We start from the raw sequence: 20550 nt of genomic DNA, 5'->3' as shown, positions 1-20550 counted from the left end.
GAGCTTTCATTTCATTAGCTTTAAGATTCCTAGATATATGAATAGGGCCAACTTGTTTACACGGGTCTTCAGTGACCAGTTCTTGAAAGATTTCCATGTGCCTACTCTTAGGTTACCGTTAGGTTTAGACGTTGTTTCATAGTTACCCAAAATGACAAGATCTTTATTGGCAAAATGCCTTTTTAATGTTCGCTTTCTTATAAATGTATTAATATCTATATACAGTTGGGATTTGTTCAGTTTTTTCGTAGGAGCAAATGACAGCACTTTTTTTATACTGATATTTCTGGGTTTGTTAATACATATTTCAATAAATTGAAAATACCTTCTTGTTTCAATCTCAACACTGATTATATGCATCTCCTCTTTTGTAATCTTGGAGCCTCCACCTTTTCTTCTTCATCGGTATATCTGCGTTTTAGAGGAGAGGCTAGTCTTATATTCTCTCTGAGAGGATGTTTCCATCTCTCCCTGGGTATTTGACCTGGAGATAAAAAATCCTCGTTTTCACCATCAATACCATCTAATACTGAAAATCTATTTCTGCTAGATACTGGCCCAAATCGTAAATGCTTCTTATTCTCATATCTGGGAGTCTGTGGTAGCCTAAATCTTAAATTCCTTAACAAAATTGAGGTCACTAGTAACAAAAGTGGGAGATTAATTTGTAGACCTCTCAGTATGTGGTCTACCTTAACATAACTTTCCAAACTTTTGATGTCCCACCACACTTTTGCCTCTTTAATGAGAACCTATTGCATATCCCAAAAGAGATTGTCAAGATCATTATGGGATTCAACAGAGACCACATTTCGTTGTCTCTGCTGAATCTGTAGACCGCATACCGAGAGGTCTGAGAGTTAATAAATCTCCCACTTTTGGTACTAATGACCTCAATTTTGTTAAGGAATGGAACAATATCTTACATGAATGTTCGAAGAGCCTAATGAGACTTATCATCCATGAAAAAAAGATGTTCCATATCATAGAAAATTAAATTATTGAGAAGAAGGCTCTAGAGCCCCATAAGGAAATGTTTGTTGAGAATGAACAGGTTTTAAATAAAAAGTTGGATAGATTTGAATCAGATGTGATTAAGATAAAAGAAAGTTTACCAGTGACAAACAAGATTATGATATGAATTATTTTCCAAAGTTTTGACATTCTTATCATAATTATTCTTATTGAATGTTCACCCTTTATGAAATACTAAAAAAAAATGTCCAACTCATCAATTAGCACCATTCATCCAGAGCAGAAGCACCAAATGGTAGTGATCTGTAGTAAGCTTTCTTATAATATGTGAAATACAAAAAAAAATTACAAATGTTTTAAACATTTAAGTATTTAACATAATGTGTCATTGTACATTATATACATCAAAGGGATTGTTTAAGGAGATAAATTAAAAGTAATGAACAGCCCTAGATAGTTCTCATTTTTTATTATTTTAACAAACAGTCCAAAATTAAAGCTCTTGTAGGAGATGATCCCAAAATGAAACTTTGGGGATTTATTAACAGTATGAACATTTTTGAGAGGTTTTTCAAAAATTTAAAAACAAGGCTGTTTGAGAAATTGAAAATTCTCCTTTTGCAAATTTTACGATTTTAATTTTTATTGAAACATGATGCTGTGTTTTCTCTCATATGAAAGCCCATAAAAAGGTTTAAAAATAGATATTTCCCAACTCTAGCCCAATCAGGTGTGCTACAAATACAATTTAAAAAAATGTGAAAAGCTAGTCTTGCGTTAAAAAAGTGCAACTTTAAAGGCAAATAACTTCAAAACCAGTGCACATAGCCTAATTTTTTATTTATTTTTATTTTTTTTTGGTGGGGGGGGGGGGGGGGGAGGGGTTCTTTGCACCCACAACAGCATTTATTATACCAAATTTAATTGCAATCTGAAACGGTCAGTTTGAAAACCTGTGTTGATTTGATAAGGAATTATCCAGTTGTTTTGTAAAATGTGCTATGCTGGAAAGTTAATTGTTATGGTTCTTCGCTCTTTATACATCTTTATTTTGTTCAATAACATGAAATTACATTCACATATAAGTAATGAAAGCCATAAATCTAACTTTCCCCTTAGTGAGAGTTCAGTATATTGATTTGTATTGTAATTTGGCACCAAATAATAATGTACCTTGCTATTTTTCTTTTATTACTACGCACCACAGATAACAATCATATTGTCCTGCATCTATGCACACTTGTATTCATCCTCGGATTATCCCATATACATGAAATAAGGTGTAAATCAGAGTTTTTTTAAATCAATATTGTGCTTTATTGGCATCTTTCCCCAGTATTTCAAATGCTAAATGCAACAGGCTTTACAAGGCCGAACATAGATCTTCACGAATTAAGTGAATTAAACCTTGTGAATTCTATTTACATTTGTCCAATGTTGCTATTAAAGCTACCACCTACAAACAAAGTATTGGCATGCATAAAAAGGGGTATAGATGCAAGGGAAGACAGTGTAATTTTGCCACTGTATAAATCGTTGGTAAGACCTCATGTTGAATATGCAGTACAGTTCTGGGCACCACTCTATAAAAAAAGATAATTTGGAACTAGAAAGGGTTCAGAGAAGGGCGACAAAATTGATAAAGGGTATGGAGTCATTAGGTTATGAGGACAGGTTAGCCAGTTTAGGCATGTTTACTTTAGAAAAGAGGCGTCTAAGGGGAGATATGATTACTATGTACAAATACATTAGGGGTCAATACAGAGAGCTTTCATGGGAACTTTTAACCCCAAGGACCATACACAGGACACGTGGTCATCCCCTAAGGTTAGAGGAGAGGACATTTCACAACCAGAAAAGGAAGGGGTTCTTTACAGTAAGGGCAGTCAAGATATGGAATTCATTGCCAGGGAAGGTTGTGATGGCAGATTCAATAGATATGTTTAAGAAAGGGTTAGACAAATTTTTAGCGGAAAGGTGTATCCAGGGATACGACCGTTAATTTAAAATAAAGGATAGTAGTGGATATAGGGTAAAAATTGGATTGCAATATTGAGTCTGGGGGGATTTTCAAAATTGAAACAGATGGGCGGTTGCCTACTCTGGATTAATTTCAAATATAAGTGCAGGATCGCAGGAGATCCAAAATAGGTTGAACTTGATGGACTGGTGTCTTTTTTCAACCTCATCAACTATGTTACTATGTTACATGATCAATCTTACGCCAAACCTTAGCTGCAGTCACTTCCAGCCACTGTCTGCGCAACTTGTGATCGATCCTCCTGTCTCACCTTTCACTCACCGACAGTTTTTGTCTGTGGCTTTGAGGGCAACCTGATGAACCCTGGGAAAAACAGCTGCATGGAGCAACCACTGGGGCTCCAGCTAGAGTAGGGAGAAGCTTTCTAAAGTTTACATAGCAGATGATAGTTCTGCTTTAAATGATGCTCATATGACATTCTTGTTAAAAGAGTTTACCTAGTTTCTAAAAAGCCTCTTTTCAGAGCTCACCATTCAGTAGTTTTATTCTTCTTTCTCTAATAATCCCTTTATCATATCCCAGATTACTCTCAATAAGATTGACAGGAGTAATGTTCTCACAGTACTATAGTTTGAGGCTTGGCCTACTAGTAAGGAATGTGTGCAACGGATAAGTATATCATTTGGGGCATGGACAGGAAACCACCTTGAGTTTGCTTTTAGTCTACACAGAGATGCAACATAAAACAATCTGTTCCTTTAATACTGAATTGTGTAAACAGGCATAGATACACACACACACACAGATATAAAAAAAAATATAGCAGACGCTCAGTTCAAAGTGCAAGGCCTGTACTCTACCACCAGTGACTCTTACAAAAATAAAATCAGTCTTATGTGGACATTTACACAAAAAAATATATATAATTGTTTTTGTTTGTTTCTATCTATTTACTTAGTAGGTCTTTTCAAATTAAACTAAACTACCAATAAGCAACACCAAAGAAAATTCCACTATAAATCAAATTGTGTAAAATCTTGATAAAATAGGCAGCCGATCCGAAATATGTAAAGAAAATATTATTGCTAAATATCTCACGTTAATCTCACTATATACACCAGCCTAATCATTTACCCACCAAAGCAGCAGAATTATTGTTAGCCACTACAAAAACAAAGAAGTGGGGCGAGCCAAGAGAGAGAGAAGTGATATCTGCTTTGCCAAAATGAGATGGTAACAAATGTTACTCAATTGTACTTTGTATATTGGTAAGTATAGTTTGCTCAGAAAAAAAATTGCATTTGTGTGGACACCTTTAGAGAGAGAGGGATCAAAAGCTAAACAATTATTGCTACACTTTCAAGAATTACCTTGTACTGCACACCAGATGGGTGTAAGCTCAACTCATATAGCACGTCAATGCTCATCACACATGTGCAATGATCCCACAGAATCCATCAGCGATTTAGCAACACACATAGAACTCAAAAAACATACAGATCCCATCAGATTACGGTAGTATGGTTGAATACAACTGAAATGTTATGGAAATGCCAGCACACACTGTATTGGTATTTAAGGGTCAGCAACATACCATCAATACGATTTTTCAATCCAATCATATTTTGTTTAGATTGAGGCCATTTTCTTAAACAAAAAACAACAACGTGACCAAACAACATCTTGCCCAGTGTGAGCCGGTTATGATCTGACATCCTAACCCACCCTAACTACAAAAAAAAAAAAAATTCCAATTGGTAATAGTGATGCATGTAAAAAGAAACCTGAGCAGGTAAACCCCAAAATAAAAAGTCTTGGGATGAGTCCATTTCTCTCAGAGTGATTAGAAAAGTAGATTTAACAGTATGATTAGAAAATCTCTCTAACCTTAAGCTTTATTCAACATGGAACAGTGGGGAACGTAGCAAAGCATTAATATAGACAGACCCATGACCGAAGTCACTCCTCATAATCATAATTCAGAATCCATGTAAAAAAAACTAGGTATGTATGCAACGATCAACCAGTGGCCAATCTCGAATCAGCAGAAGATCCGTCTACATGAACAGGGAAAAAACAGCAACCTAATGAACTGGACAGTAGGAGGCTGCCTGCAAGGGCATATTGACAAGGAGCTGGTAGACTTACTGTTACCTTTAGAGATCACAAGAGTCTCCAACAAATTTGCAGGTCCCTACCAAAAACAACAATGTCATCAACATGTGTAGCTCATCACATAGCAATGTTAAGGACAAAAAAGACAGAACCATCTATTAGTTTACATGAAAATAAATCAAACCACTTGGCTAGAATATTGGCAGAATACAGAAACAACTACGAATAAAGCCCTTCTTAAAAATTGTTGCAGTTGAAGATTTGGTATTAATATACATTACAGGCTGTGTATCACTGAGCAAAGTAATATACATGAAAAAACTAATGGATTTATACTTTGCACAATTCCCCTGCAGACTGTTTCCAGTTCTACATCAACTATACCATATAACAGAATGAAATGCACTGTGTGGATTAGCGGATTCATAAATTGGGTGAGGTGTTGACGGAACAGCAACTTAAATTCTTGCAGAAATCAGTTTATTTTTACCTGCATATGATCCAATTTGCATACTATGCTAAAAATGAGAGAGAAGCTTCCACTGTCTATTGAATATGGACATGATACATTTTTAACAGCTGCTTTTGCAGCATATAGTATTGAGAGGCGCCAAACCTACATACCATGTAGTGCTGAAGGGACTACCACCCGCATTAAAATTAATGGCAGAGATTGATTCCTTTACTTACAGTGCACAACTGAAATCTCAATGGTTTGTCTGATGTAAGGTCATTCATATTTTGTGATTTACATTACTGGAACTCAATATGGACATTTCTACGCTTTAAGTTTTAACACTGAGCAATGTGTTTTACCTGGTTCATATTACAAAATTTCAGTTTAGGGGTTTAGTGGTCCTGTCAACTGTTGAGTGGAGCTTAAGCCCAACTAGTGATGGATGGATGTGCTCTCTATAACAAAAACGTAATAGTGAGCAAAGTAGTATAAATAAAACTACAACCAACAAGTCAATCTCTGAACTAGTTCAAAACATTTACTTGCCACTTATAATCAAACCATGTAAGTCAAAAATGACACCGTCAACTAAATAAAATAATGGAGTGTAGCGAATCCAACTTTAGCATTTAATTTTTACTTATATACAACAAAAATAAGGACAGAGATGATCTTAGTTTATTTATAGTATTCTAGAAGAGAGGTGGGTATGACTTAAAACCTGTAACTAAATTTTGCACACAATATTCATGTTGATTTGAAACAAACAGATGCTACTGGAGGCAGGATGAATGTTTAAGTAGGCAGAAGGCTCCAAACGGTTTCCTAAAAACCAGACAACACAAAACCACCTCAACCCTGGCACTGTGTGAAAGCCCAGTATAATCCTATTAAAATTTTAAAATATGGTAAGATAATAGATTGTCAAAAGTTGGACAGGAGTATATTTCAATATATCTCCTTCATAAAAAAAAAAACAACACAAAAAAAAACAAAAAAACACATCTACACCCTGCAAGAGTATTTGCTCCCAGTAAACTGTATAAAATCAGCCTATAAAACATATAAATGTCCATAGTGAATTCCAATAATGTACATTACAAACTATGACCTTACATCAGACAAACTACTGAAATTGTAGTTGAGCATTGCAAGGAATCAATCTGATTTCCATCAATCTTAATGCAGGTGGTACTATATGGTACTGTAAGTTTGGTGCCTATCTCAATACTAAAGGCTGGTACAGTCTCTGCTATGGATGAACACCTATGTGCCACTACATTTTAAGTTTGTTATAATCAGCTCGTCCTTTTAAACTACCTGCATGTGTGTACAATGCATATTTCAAGCGTTCTCTGAAAACCTACCTATTCAGACAAGCGTATAATATTCCTCAACCACCATCTTAACCTCACTACCTTTAGCCTGTTACACAATTTCACACAAGACAACTACCCCCGGACCAACATTATTGTGTGACAGGATCATTTAGCTTATGAATCACCCTACCTTTGCAGTCTGGCTGGGCCAAGATGCAAAATGTATACTTAACCTCATGTGTCAATCTCCCATTGTCCCATAGATTGTAAGCTTGCGAGCAGGGCCTTCTCACCTCTTTGTCTGTTTTACCCAGTTTGTTTATTAGTTTATTACGTTTGTCCCCAATTGTAAAGCGCTACGGAATATGTTGGCGCTATATAAATAACTGATGATGATGATGATGATGATGATGATGATGATACAAGGATATATATGATTATTTTCCCCCTTTCTCAAGTGCACTAGAAGAATGTCAGCTAGAGGGCTAGGTAAAAATTAGTTTGTATAACCAGTGCCACCATTTTTTCCCACACTACTTTTCATAAAACGTTCACCAGTGTCAATGTTTTTTACATGGCCAAACATTACAGATAAGCAAAATATTTAAGCCAGTTCTGAAAAATGGTCCCCTTATTTAACATTTGAGCATAATCTTTTCCATGTTCCACCAGAGCAACTTGGCCTTAAGTGCTACCCAACCACACCACATGACAGAAAACTTTGTACCAGCTCTATTCAGAATGGCTTTCTGTGGAAAGGCAAAGCAAAAGCAGAACTTTATCATTGTATCGTTGGAACTTTGCGCCTCTGCAAAATATCCTTACTTTGCACAAAATGTTGCCACAACTTCACTCATCACTAGGGAAAAATTTAATAATTCATTACCATTTCAATGAATTGCTAATTAAACTTAACTGGTGTAATTAATAAATATATATATATATATATATATATATATATATATATATATATATATATATATATTACATACACGCAATTGGTTACACATCACATTTCAGATGGTTGCTTGACTGCTATCAAATTGACTCTAGTCTCTCTGTCTGTGTGTAGGTTAGGGAATTTAGACTGTAAGCTCCAAATGAGCAGGGACTGATATGAGTGTGTTCTCTGTGCAGCGCTGCGGAATTGGTGGCTCTGTGTAAATGGTTGATGATTATGCGCACCTGACTACAGCGGCTGCCAGCCCGCGCGCACCTGACGACAGCGGCTGCCAGCCCGCGCGCACCTGACGACAGCGGCTGCCAGCCCGCGCGCACCTGACGACAGCGGCTGCCAGCCCGCGCGCACCTGACGACAGCGGCTGCCAGCCCGCGCGCACCTGACGACAGCGGCTGCCAGCCCGCGCGCACCTGACGACAGCGGCTGCCAGCCCGCGCGCACTTGACGACCATGTGGACTGTGGTGTGTGTTTACCTGTCAACAGTGTCTGTCAGTGAAATATGAAAAATTTGTGCATAGACCTGTAGTGAATAGCAGAATGGTAATGGTACAAGAAACAATAGCGAACAACCAATACATAGCTGATGTCAGTGACATATGCACAACAAAATTGCACCATGTGCATCAGTTCTTGGGTCCAGGTTGTGTTCAATACATAAAGGAGTATTAAATGGCTAACATTACCACTACTTCAGTGTAGCTCTCCGAATAGTGAGATACTGCACTCACCGTGGATGGCAGACGACTGCAGAATAGCCCCAGATGTGCCATCGATGACTTTGATGCTGCCCCGAGTAGTGACGGCCAGGATGGCGTTGAGTGCCGGATGATATGACAAACTGCTCACACCATGCTCGTCGCAACGCAGGCAGCCGTCCCTCAGCACCAGCCACTCTGAGGCTCCCGCCGCAGCCCCCGCCGCCATTTTCGGCAACCGGGCCCCCTCCGGGCGGGACACCGGGGCGGGGAGGCCGGGGGTAGAACTAAGAAAATAATCTGACGAGGTGATGCTGCAGGAAAAGGAGGTGGAGAAATCCGACACAGGAGCTGGGTGAGGAGAAGGGAAAGGAGGAGGAGGGCCACCGGCCGCTGCGTCAGGTGACAGGAGAGCAGCTACACCGATACCGCTATACACCATCCGGGTCAGCAGCCAGGAAGCCGCACGGAGAAGAGGAGGGGACACCGGAAGTGACGAAACTTACGTTCGAATGACGAAGGTTTCCCTACGTATGTGCGTATGAACTACAGATGGACAAGCCTTTGATTTTTTTTCTTTACTTACATAACAAACTTTATTGATAATAAAATAACGCAGTGACTCTGACAATATTTGTGGGTGTGGTTCGTTAATTTCCGTTAACAAGCGTTTACAGAGGGGTATGTATATAGACTTTGTTCATACTTGCCAACTATCACAATTTCCAAGCAGGGCTCCGGGAAATTAAAGGGGGTAGGCGTGTTGAGGGCGGGGCTCGGTGTGTCGCGTTATCTGGCCACGCCCCTAAACAGCACTCATCTGTTCTGTTCAATTGTAGAAGAGGGCGGGATCATAATGACGCGCGATTCGCGTCCTAAGTCCCGCCCCCGCCATATTAATATTTAGATTATTAGGATCCGGGAGGTTGACCCGGGAGTCTTATGTTGCTGTAATAAGCTGGTTGTTATTGTTTAAAAATGTAATTGATGGGTTTTTTGGAATGCATACTATTGGTTCTCCTATACTGGATAAACAAGATTAGGAACTATATTTGCAATACCATATTTGGCACCCAAAAATAAGTAATTACGGCTCATTCAGATAAGTTTCCGAATTTCTGTACATGTGGTGTAGAAGGTCTGTAGTGACAACTTTCAGGAGTGAAAACCAACGTGTTTATTCTGCATGTAAAACAAAACTAGATTGGAAAAACAGAACATGAACTTCCCAACTTACATGGCCAATTACATAATTTTTTGGTCAGGTACTACATTTACAATTTGCCCACATCCCTGAGCCCCATCCTGATGAATAGCGCCAGAAATATGGCACCTGTGGATCTTGGCAAAGCAGTGCCAGCGCTTCAGTAACTTAATTTTATTTTAAGCATTTGCAGGAACACTGGCAGTTCAAGGCATTGTCTGACTGGGGCGCAACATACAGGGGGTGCTGCAGTAACTGCCTCAAGCTATCTTTGCTTCTACTGCTTCACACATCCAACATCTTTGGTGGGGTGAGGAGCAATAAGGGAAAGGATCATCCCCGGGCTGACCTGCATGGCACACGTAATAAGATTGCTGGTCCTTAGGGAGGTGCTAGACACCAGGAGCAGATCAATGTTGGGAACGGATACTAATAGGCCAAGTGCCTACCCTGATGCATATAACAATAGAAACGTTTTTAAATGCCCACCCTAAGGAGGGAGCGTGTGGCATGACTGTCTACTGAAGCGGACGTGTTTCTCCTTTGCTCTGCTCCGTCTCACGGGGTGACCCGCTATCCACCACTCTTGACACTCACTTGTTGTGGTCCTGGACACTTGGGATACCAGCACTACCTTGTTGGGGCTCCTGGAAATTAATTCTGTATTACCTGCGGCTCACTTCCATGATCAGGTCTGCCTGCACAAGGAGGCCACATTTATCCACGGCGCCGGGACACCCTCTTACCCTCTGTTTCCGCCGTCAGTGTGTACATCGGCAGTGTGGTAGCTGAGCCGAACCATCCTGGTGGCAAGCGGGACCAAGACTCTCCACCTAGTTTGGGCCCCTGTGTTACTGCAGCCGTCCCCTGGGGACAAAACCACGGGCTACATTTCACCTACACGTCAACCCAGGCTCAGAGGACCCTCCATCAGGCACAGCACTACCAATGGCTGCCACCTCGGTAGACTCCGCTCAGCTGGAAAGGCCTAAGGTACATGCTAAAGTCTGAGTACTTTACCAACACTGACTCGGGAATGTCTTTCCCTCTCTCATTTAATGGCATGACCTATTCTGTATGTACACGGTTGTAATTAGCTGGAATACATCTTTAACATACTCAGTACCCAGTACAGGGTTTGATTTTATATATCTCCCAAGTACTTTTACATTTGCTGACAATCTGTATTCTTGGGCTTCTGCTGGTGCTTATTCTGTAACATTTGTGGCAGTGGTGCTCTTACTCTATCTTCTAGGGATTGTTGAGAAGACACAAAACAAACAAAAAAATAAAAATGAAGTCTGAAGTCATCTGTATTTTTCTACTGTGTGACACCCACATTTGATTGCTTACTACTGGCCTTTGTTGCTGAAGAGACATATCTTGCCATCATACACGGATCCAACGCAGCCCCTGATTCCTATGGCTGACCACCGGAGGGTTCCTCATCCTAACATAGGGGGCATATCACCGCACTGGCTCCAGTGCTATTATTTTCCTACCTGGTTGGTGGCGCCCCTTATCCTTGATACCTGAGATGTTATACGGCCTAAATCTCCGCTCACTTTATCAGACCACTATTTGTTTTGCAAGTTTATCCTTTCTTTTTTTTCTCCCTGCGGGACTCTCCTCTGTGCAATGACCTCCACAGTACAGAAGCCGACAGTACCAGGCAAACAGAGTAATGTCTCCAAAATTACTCATCATTTCACCTGTCAAGATAAACAGGGCACCACGGGGATTGGAAGGAATCTTGAATATGTACGGAGTCTAACAAGGCAGAAGGTTTTCACCAGGGATAACCGCAAGGGAATTTGGAATTGGCAGCTTCCACCCTGCAGGTTGCAGGCCTCTAGGGAAGATCCCAGTGAGCAGCGATAGAGAGCTGAGCACTCGAGGAGTAGGTAGTCATTTGATAGCTACTAAGGAGTGGAAAAGATGAGCGATGCTCTGCGAGTGGTCATGAGAGAGATAGGGAGTAACGATCTGCGGCAGCTGCCACTTAGAGAGCTGAGAACGATTTGCGGTAGTTACCACTAATCAGTGAAGCAGGTAAGCAATTGATCTGAGGCAGTACACTTGGAGAGATGAGAGCGGAGATATTCAGCAGTTACCACTAATGAGTGGAGCAGATAAGCGATGATCTGAGGCAGTACACTTGGAGAGATGAGAGCGGTGATATGCAGCAGTTACCACTAATGAGTGGAGCAGGTAAGCGATGATCTGAGGCAGTACACTTGGAGAGATGAGAGCAGTGATATGCAGCAGTTACCACTAATGAGTGGAGCAGATAAGCGATGATCTGAGGCAGTACACTTGGAGAGATGAGAGCGGTGATATGCAGCAGTTACCACTAATGAGTGGAGCAGGTAAGCGATGATCTGCGGCAGTACACTTGGAGAGATGAGAGCAGTGATATGCAGCAGTTACCACTAATGAGTGGAGCAGATAAGCGATGATCTGAGGCAGTACACTTGGAGAGATGAGAGCGGTGATATGCAGCAGTTACCACTAATGAGTGGAGCAGGTAAGCGATGATCTGCGGAAGTACACTTGGAGAGATGAGAGCAGTGATATGCAGCAGTTACCACTAATGAGTGGAGCAGGTAAGTGATGATCTGCGGCAGTACACTTGGAGAGATGAGATCCAGATGAAGGTACATAAGCTGCTTCCAGGCCAGGAGACCGACGAGAAGAACCAGCACTGAGAGGTGATGGGAGGAGCCTTATAATAATAATGAGAGGCAACCAATGGAACAGCGGAGTAGGTAAGAAAAGGTGAGACGGTCACTGGCGCATGCACAGTACCGCTACCGACATGACAGCCAGAGGAGAAAGCAGGAAAACTGGAAACAGGTAGGCGCGTCGATACCGGGTGGCAACGACGGTTGAGCGGCGTGTGACAGTACCTCCCCCTTTAAAGGTGGTCACTGAACACCTAGGACCAGGTTTCCTGGGAAATTTAGAATGAAACTTCTTCAGTAGTAAAGATGCCTTGACGTCAGAGGTACGCACCCAAGAACTATCCTCATGATCGAAGCCCTTCCAATCCACAAGATATTTAATCCAGCCTTTAGAATTCTTGGAGTCCAGGATCTGCTTGATCTCAAATTAATTGTATTGTTGAAGCTCAGGATGGTGAGAAGGAATCAAAGGAGATGAAAAGCGGTTGATGAGAGGTCTCAACAAGGAGATATGGAAAGCATTCGAAATGCAAAAAGCAGAGGGTAGCTGAAGCTTGAAACAAACGGGAATGATCACCCGAGAAATCTTGTAAAGGCCTATGTACCGGGGGGGGGGGGGGGGCAAATTTCATACATGGTACCTTCAAACAGATATTCTTGGTAGATAGCCATAGTCTCTCGCCAACTTTCGGGGGAGAACAGCTCTGCACTTCTTATCAGCAAACAATTTATAGCGAGTAGAAGACTTCTTTAAAGCTTTTAGAACCTAAAACCATGTAGATAGAAAATCCTTCCGTAGAGAATTAGCTGCAGGAACCTGGGTGGGCGGTAAGGCTGAAAATTCTGGGATGAGAGGATGTATTCCATATACAATAGAGAACGGAGTGGCTGTGGTGGATTCGTTATTGCGTTATTGTGCACGAATTCAGCCCATGGCAACATATCAACCCAATTATCCTGATTAGCGGAGGAGAAGATCCTGAGGAACGTTTCCAGATCTTAATTGACCCTCTCGGTCTAGCCATTGGTCTGAGGGTGATAGGAGGAAGAAAATTTTAGGCGGATGCTCAGGAGGTGACAGAGATCTCCAAAATTTCGACACGAATTGGACTCCGCGTTCAGAGACGATTTCCATGGGGCAACCATGCAAGCGAAAAATTTCTATGACGAAATGTTAAGCTAATATTGCCGAAGAAGGTAAGCCCATCAAGGGAACAAAATGGGCCATTTTGGAAAACGATCCACAATTACCCAGATGGTGTTAAATGTTTTGCTAGCGGGTACGTCCGTGATGAAATCCATCAATACATGGGTCCATGGTTTAGTGGGCAATGGGAGAGGGTGAAGAAGACACAGCGGAGGTTGACGGGAAGATTTGTGCTGAGCACACACAGCACAGGCGTCTACAAACTCCTTAACTTCAGACTGGAATTTTGGCCACCAGTATTGGCGAGAAATCAACTCACAGGACTTACAAGTCCCCAGGTGTCCAGCAAAACGTGAGGCATGGAACCAAGTTAGGAGTCTCTTTCGTAGATAAGGAGGGACAAACATTCTCCCTGGAGGAGGAGTGGTGGTAGGAGACAGGGAAGCAGCATTGATACATTTAGGATTCAAGATGGGACGTTCGAAGATATCCTCAGGTTCAGATGTCTCAAAAGCTCGGGATCTGCTTTTTTATTCTTGAGCCCCGCTGTCACGAATCCCGTGGATATTTAGTGGATCCCTTGTAACTGCCAGATGATATTGCTCATTCAGGGGTGCGGAATCTAACGGGTAGGTGGTGTTCGCCAGTGACCCCCGCAAGGGAGTATGGACTTTACTGCCCCTATTCCGCAGGTCGCGGTCCCCTGGATGATTGTTGGGCAGAGTAGTAGGCGGAGCCTGACACGGAGAAGAGATGACGGCAACTCGGAGGAGTACTGGAGAAGTAGCACTGAAGCTGTGTCACGGGCACTAGGAGTTCTACCCAGGATTCACCAGTTGATAATGCTTACCAGAGGGGCGGGGTTTACACAGCGGTCCTCTGGGCAGTAGAGTGAATGGTAGGAACGTATATAACAGCAGATGGAGAGAGAATGCCAATGGAATAGATGAGAGTCAGTGACTTGCAGCTATACTGGTAGGAGAGTCAGCGACTTGCAGCTATACTGGTAGAAGAGTAGAGCGGACGTGAACAGGTGAAGGAAGGTAACGGGAGAGTCAGTGGTCTCTGGATAGCAAGTTGTACCACTGCTGTGAAGGGAAGACTTGTCCAGGTGCAGGTAGGTAGCGGGAGAGTCAGTGGTCTGCGTATAGCAAGTTGTACCACTGCTGTGAAGGGAAGACTTGTCCAGGTGTAGGTAGCGGGAGAGTCTGGTCTGCGTATAGCAAGTTGTACCACTGCTGTGATGAGGTGAGGACTTGTCCAGGTGCGGATAAGTGGAGGAGTGATAAGAGTCTATAACTCTATAAATACAATTGAAGAGCAGAGGAGCTAGTCCCAAACAGATATGCAGCGGCACAGCTAATAGTCTATAGCGGGTATGTATACCACTGCTGAGTAGAGAAGCTTGTCCAAAGCGAATATGCAGGATAACAGCTGATAGTCAATAGCAAGTATGCATACCGCTGCTGAGTAGAGAAGCTTGTCCAACGAGGATATGCAGGCACAGCAGGAGAGCTGAGAGACTGTAGCGGGTGAGAAGAGCAGGTAATCCAGCAGACAGCTGAAGGCACGAGCAGGACACAGGAGACACCTTCAGAGACTCACAGGAAATGAGACTCAAGATCAGGCCACGATACCATGGCCACAGGTGCCTTAAATAGGGAGAGGTGATTGATCCACCAATTAGGTTAAAAGCAAAGTCATAAGAGTTCATGGATCCTGCGCATGCGCAGACCATCAAGATGGCGGACGGCCGCGGCTCAGGACAGGCGCCGGCAGGAAGGATAGAAAACCACGCACCAGCGCAGAGGCACTCACGGTCCGGTGAGTGACAGTACCCCCCCTTTTAAAGGTGGGCACAGAACACCTGGAGCCGGGTTTGCCCGGAAACTTGGAGTAATTTTTTTTTAGAAGAGCTGGAGCGTTGAGATCATCTGCGCTGATCCAAGAACGCTCCTCTGGACCAAAGCCCTTCCAATGCACTAGGAAGCAAAGAACTCCTCGCGGAATTTTGGCATCCAGAATATGAGTAATTTCAAACTCCTCCTCTTGATGAACTTGCACTGGCCGAGGTGCTGAAGGAGGAACAGAGAAACGGTTGATGATAAGAGGCTTGAGTAATGACACATGGAAGGCGTTGGAGATACGAAGGTTCTTAGGTAATAGTAGTTTTAAGCACACCGAATTTATCACCTGAGTGATTTTATATGGACCAATGAAACGGGGAGCGAACTTCATGGACGGAACCTTCAGGCGAATATTTTTGGTAGAAAGCCATACGCGGTCTCCAACTTTAAGTGGTGGAATAGCTCGCATCTTTTTATCAGCAAAACACTTGTATCTGGCAGATGTCTTCTTCAGGGAGGATTTAACCTGAGACCAGATAGTTTTGAAACTCTGACATAAACTCTCCACTGCAGGAACTTGGGTGGGTGGGAGGGAGGGCAGGAAATTCTGGGAGAGACAGATGGTGACCGTATACCACAAAGAATGGAGTTTTTGAAGATGACTCGTGATACATATTGTTATGGGCCAATTCAGCCCATGGAAGCAAATCTACCCAATTGTCTTGGTTGGCTAAGGAGAACATCCTTATGAAAGTCTCAAGATCTTGGTTGACTCTCTCGGTCTGTCCATTTGATTGAGGATGGTAGGAGGATGATAGTGACAATCGGATACCCAAGGTCTTGCAAAGGGCTCGCCAGAATCTGGAGACGAACTGCACTCCTCTATCCGAAACAATCTCAGATGGACATCCATGAATCCGAAAGATCTCCTTGATAAAATGATCAGCCAGAGTAGATGAGGAAGGTAATCCGGTCAAAGGAACAAAATGTGCCATTTTCGAAAATCTATCCACCACTACCCAGATGGTATTGCAACTTTTGCTAGGAGGAAGTTCGGTGACAAAGTCCATACTAATATAGGTCCATGGTTTGGAAGGAATGGGTAGTGGTTGAAGTAATCCCGCCGGTGTTCTGCGGGGGGTTTTAAATTGGGAACAAACCTCACACGCGGACACAAATTCTTTGACATCTCTCCTCATAGAGGGCCACCAGTAGCTTCAAGAAAGGATTTCTAATGTCTTACGTTCTCCCGAATGTCCAGAAAAATGGGAAGAATGATACCACGATAATATTTTTTTACGTAGAGATAGAGGCACGAGGGTTCTCCCAAATGGTAGCACCTTGGTGAAAGAAGTGGCCAGAGTCACACATTTGGGATCCAATATGGGATGATTAGGACTATCCTCAGTGTCAGAGGACGCCACAAACGCCCGAGATAAGGCGTCTGCTTTTCTTTTCTTGGAAGCTGGTTTGAAGGTTATGATAAGTTCAAAACGAGAAAAGAAAAGTGGCCATCTTGCTTGACGAGGATTCAAACACTGAGCTGACTGCAGATATAACAGGTTTTTGTGGTTAGTAAAAATAGTTACAGGATGACGAGCCCCCTCCAGCAGATATCTCCACTCCTCTAATGCTGCTTTTATGGCCAACAACTCCTTGTCCCCGATGGTATAGTTTCTCTCCGCAGGTAGCAGACCTCGAGAGTAGAAGGCACAAGGATGGAATTTTTGTTGCTCCGATCCTTGAGATAGAATGGCCCCTAGACCAACATTAGAGGCGTCTACTTCCAGAAAGAAAGGAAGGGTCACGTCAGGCTGTTGAAGAACAGGAGCGGTAGAGAACGCCTTCTTGAGGAAGTGAAAGGCTTTAAGGGCCTCGGAGGACCATTGTTTAGTATTAGCGCCCTTACGGGTCAGAGCCACTATTGGAGAGGCAATGGAGGAAAAACCTTGAATGAAGCGTCTGTAGTAGTTTGCAAACCCTAAAAAGCGTTGGATTGCTCTGAGGGTAGTTGGCTGGGGCCAACGTAGTACAGCGTTCACCTTCTCCGGGTCCATCTTTAGACCTACTCCGGACACAATATATCCCAAGAATGGAATCTGAGATAACTCAAAGGAACATTTCTCTAACTTGCAGAATAATGAGTTTCTCCAGAGCCTGGAAAGGACCTCTGCCACATGTTGATGATGAGAGGGCAGATCCTGAGAGAAAATTAATATGTCGTCCAGGTAGATGACCCACAAACATACAACAAGTCCCGGAAGATCTCTTTCACGAATCCCTGGAAGACAGCTGGGGCGGTACACAACCCGAAGGGCATAACTAGATATTCATAGTGTCCATCCCTGGTGTTAAAAGCTGTCTTCCATTCGTCTCCGGACTTGATGCGGATTAAGTTATAAGCGCCTCGGAGATCAAGTTTGTAACAGAAGCTTGATTAATTTTGAGTGGAACAACTTGAGACAGACATCTATGACGACAATCCGGACCCCAGTAAGTGACTTGAGGAGTGTTCCAGTCAATCTGAGGAGAATGAAGTTGAAGCCATGGAAGGCCAAGGACAATGGGACTGGTGGTAACAGGAAGGACCAGCAAAGAAATTTTCTCCTGGTGTAAGGCTCCGATTTGAAGGGACAATGGAGTCGTACATTGAGTGATGAGTTCATTAATTATGCGAGAACCATCGATAGCGGTGACAGCGATAGCTGCTTTTAAAGGAATCACTGGTAGGGACCATTGATTCACTAGAGAACTAGAGATAAAGTTTCCTGCAGCTCCAGAGTCTAGAAGCGCATGAGACATAAATGACTTGGTAGCAAAGGAAACGGTAACATCAAAAGCACAGATTTTAGAATCCATAGAACATGGAGAGGACTCCAGGGACCCTAACCTTACCTCTCCAGAACTGGTTAGGGCCTGGCATTTCCCGACCTTCTAGGGCATAAGTTCAGCATGTGAGTAGAGTCAGCGCAATAGATGCAGAGTCTATTTTTCACTCGTCGCTCCCTCTCTTCAGATGTTAGTTTAGCACGTCCTACCTCCATGGGTTCTACTGGAGGTGGAAGATGACGAACTTGAGATGCTGAGCGAACAGGCGCTTTGGAAGAAGTTACTCTTTCGGAATCTCTCTCACGAAACCTCATGTCTACACGGTGGCATAGAGAAATCAAGTCGTCCAAGGAGGAGGGTAACTCTTGTGAGGTCAGTGCGTCTTTCATCTTGTCGGCAAGACCCTGCCAGAAGGCAGCTATCAGCGCCTCAGTGTTCTATTGGAGCTCGGAGACAAGAATCCGAAATTGGATGACTTACTGGGCTACTGACCGGGATCCTTGGCGTAGTCGGAGAATACTGGAAGCCGCAGAGATAACACGACCAGGTTTGTCAAAAATTCTTCGAAATGTAGAAATAAACATGGCACTATCTTCCAATAAAGGATCATTTCTTTCCCACAGAGGGGAGGCCCATGCGAGAGCCTGTCCGGAAAACAAAGAGATGAGATAGGCCACTTTAGAACGATGAGTAGAAAAGTTGTGAGGTTGAAGTTCGAAATGAATGGAACATTTGTTAAGAAAACCCCTACAGGTTTTCGGGTCTCCATGATACTTAGAGGGAGTAGGCAGGTGTAGCGTGGAAACGGTAGACACCTGGGATGGCACTGGGGAAGAAGAAGAAGGTACTGGAGGATCAACAGTAGCTGCTACATTTTGCGCAGGGATTCCTCGGGAGGCTAGAGCCTGACAACATTGGAATAACTGTTGCTGTCGAACATCTTGTTTTTCAATCCGAGTAACCAGGTACTGCAGCATCTCTTTAGCTGTTGGTTCCGATCCTGGGTCTGTCATGGCCTGATCTTACGGTAACGGGCTCTAGGAGTTCTATCCAGGATTCACCAGTTGATAATGCTTACCAGAGGGGCGGGGTTTACACAGCGGTCCTCTGTGCAGTAGGGTGAATGGTAGGAATGTATATAACAGCAGATGGAGAGAGAATGCCAATGGAATAGATGAGAGTCAGTGACTTGCAGCTATACTGGTAGGAGAGTCAGCGACTTGCAGCTGTACTGGTAGGAGAGTAGAGTGGACGTGAACAGGTGAAGGAAGGTAACGGGAGAGTCAGTGGTCTGCGGATAGCAAGTTGTACCACTGCAGTGAAGGGAAGACTTGTTCAGGTGCAGGTAGGTAGCGGGAGAGTCAGTGGTCTGCGTATAGCAAGAGAGTAGCGGGAGAGTCAGTGGTCTGCGTATAGCAAGTTGTACCACTGCTGTGATGAGGTGAGGACTTGTCCAGGTGCGGATAAGTGGAGGAGTGATAAGAGTCTATAACTCTATAAATACAATTGGAGAGCAGAGGAGCTAGTCCCAAACAGATATGCAGCGTCACAGCTAATAGTCTATAGCGGGTATGTATACCGCTGCTGAGTAGAGAGGCTTGTCCAAAGCGGATATGCAGGATAACAACTGAAAGTCAATAACAAGTATGCATATCGCTGCTGAGTAGAGAAGCTTGTTCAAACAGATATGCAGCGTAACGGCTAATAGTCTATAGCGGGTATGGATACCGCTGCTGAGTAGAGAAGCTTGTCCAAAGCGGATATGCAGGATAACAGCTGATAGTCAATAGCAAGTATGCATACCGCTGCTGAGTAGAAAAGCTTGTCCAACGAGGATATGCAGGCACAGCAGGAGAGCTGAGAGACTGTAGCGGGTATGGGAACCGCAGGTAAGAAGAGCAGGTAATCCAGCAGACAGCTCAAGGCACGAGCAGGACACAGGAGTCAGTAGCAGGTATGGGAACCGCCGATGAGCAGAGCAGGTAATCCAGCAGACAGCTGAAGACACGAGCAGGACACAGGAGTCAGTAGCGGGTATGGGAACCGCCGATGAGCAGAGCAGGTAATCCAGCAGACAGCTGAAGACACGAGCAGGACACAGGAGTCAGTAGCGGGTATGGGAACCGCCGATGAGCAGAGCAGATAATCCAGCAGGAAACTGAAGATACGAGCAGGACACAGGAGACACCTTCAGAGACTCACAGGAAATGAGACTCAAGATCAGGCCACGATACCATGGCCACAGGTGCCTTAAATAGGGAGAGGTGATTGATCCACCAATTAGGTTAAAAGCAAAGTCATAAGAGTTCATGGATCCTGCGCATGCGCAGACCAT

At 43.3% G+C, this 20550-nt stretch overlaps 1 protein-coding gene across 8 annotated transcripts in view; it reads right to left on the bottom strand.

Moving 5' to 3' along the window:
* BIRC6 (baculoviral IAP repeat containing 6) overlaps positions 1-8982 on the bottom strand; it is a 265056-nt gene extending 256074 nt beyond the window's left edge. For 6 of the 8 annotated variants that reach the window (XM_075203660.1, XM_075203662.1, XM_075203665.1 and 3 more), the window contains exon 1: positions 8538-8981. In XM_075203660.1, the coding sequence (XP_075059761.1) occupies positions 8538-8946 (409 nt within the window). In that variant the 5' untranslated portion in view covers positions 8947-8981. Of the gene's footprint in view, positions 1-8537 lie in introns of all 8 variants that reach the window. The other 2 variants (XM_075203663.1, XM_075203667.1) reach the window with 1 other exon arrangement.
* Positions 8983-20550: the final 11568 nt, after the last annotated feature.

The sequence above is a fragment of the Mixophyes fleayi genome, chromosome 3 (assembly GCF_038048845.1).
Source record: "Mixophyes fleayi isolate aMixFle1 chromosome 3, aMixFle1.hap1, whole genome shotgun sequence".
NCBI lineage: Eukaryota > Metazoa > Chordata > Amphibia > Anura > Limnodynastidae > Mixophyes > Mixophyes fleayi.
The sequence above is the reverse complement of the archived record's forward strand: the minus strand, read 5'-3'. Positions and strand labels throughout refer to the sequence as shown.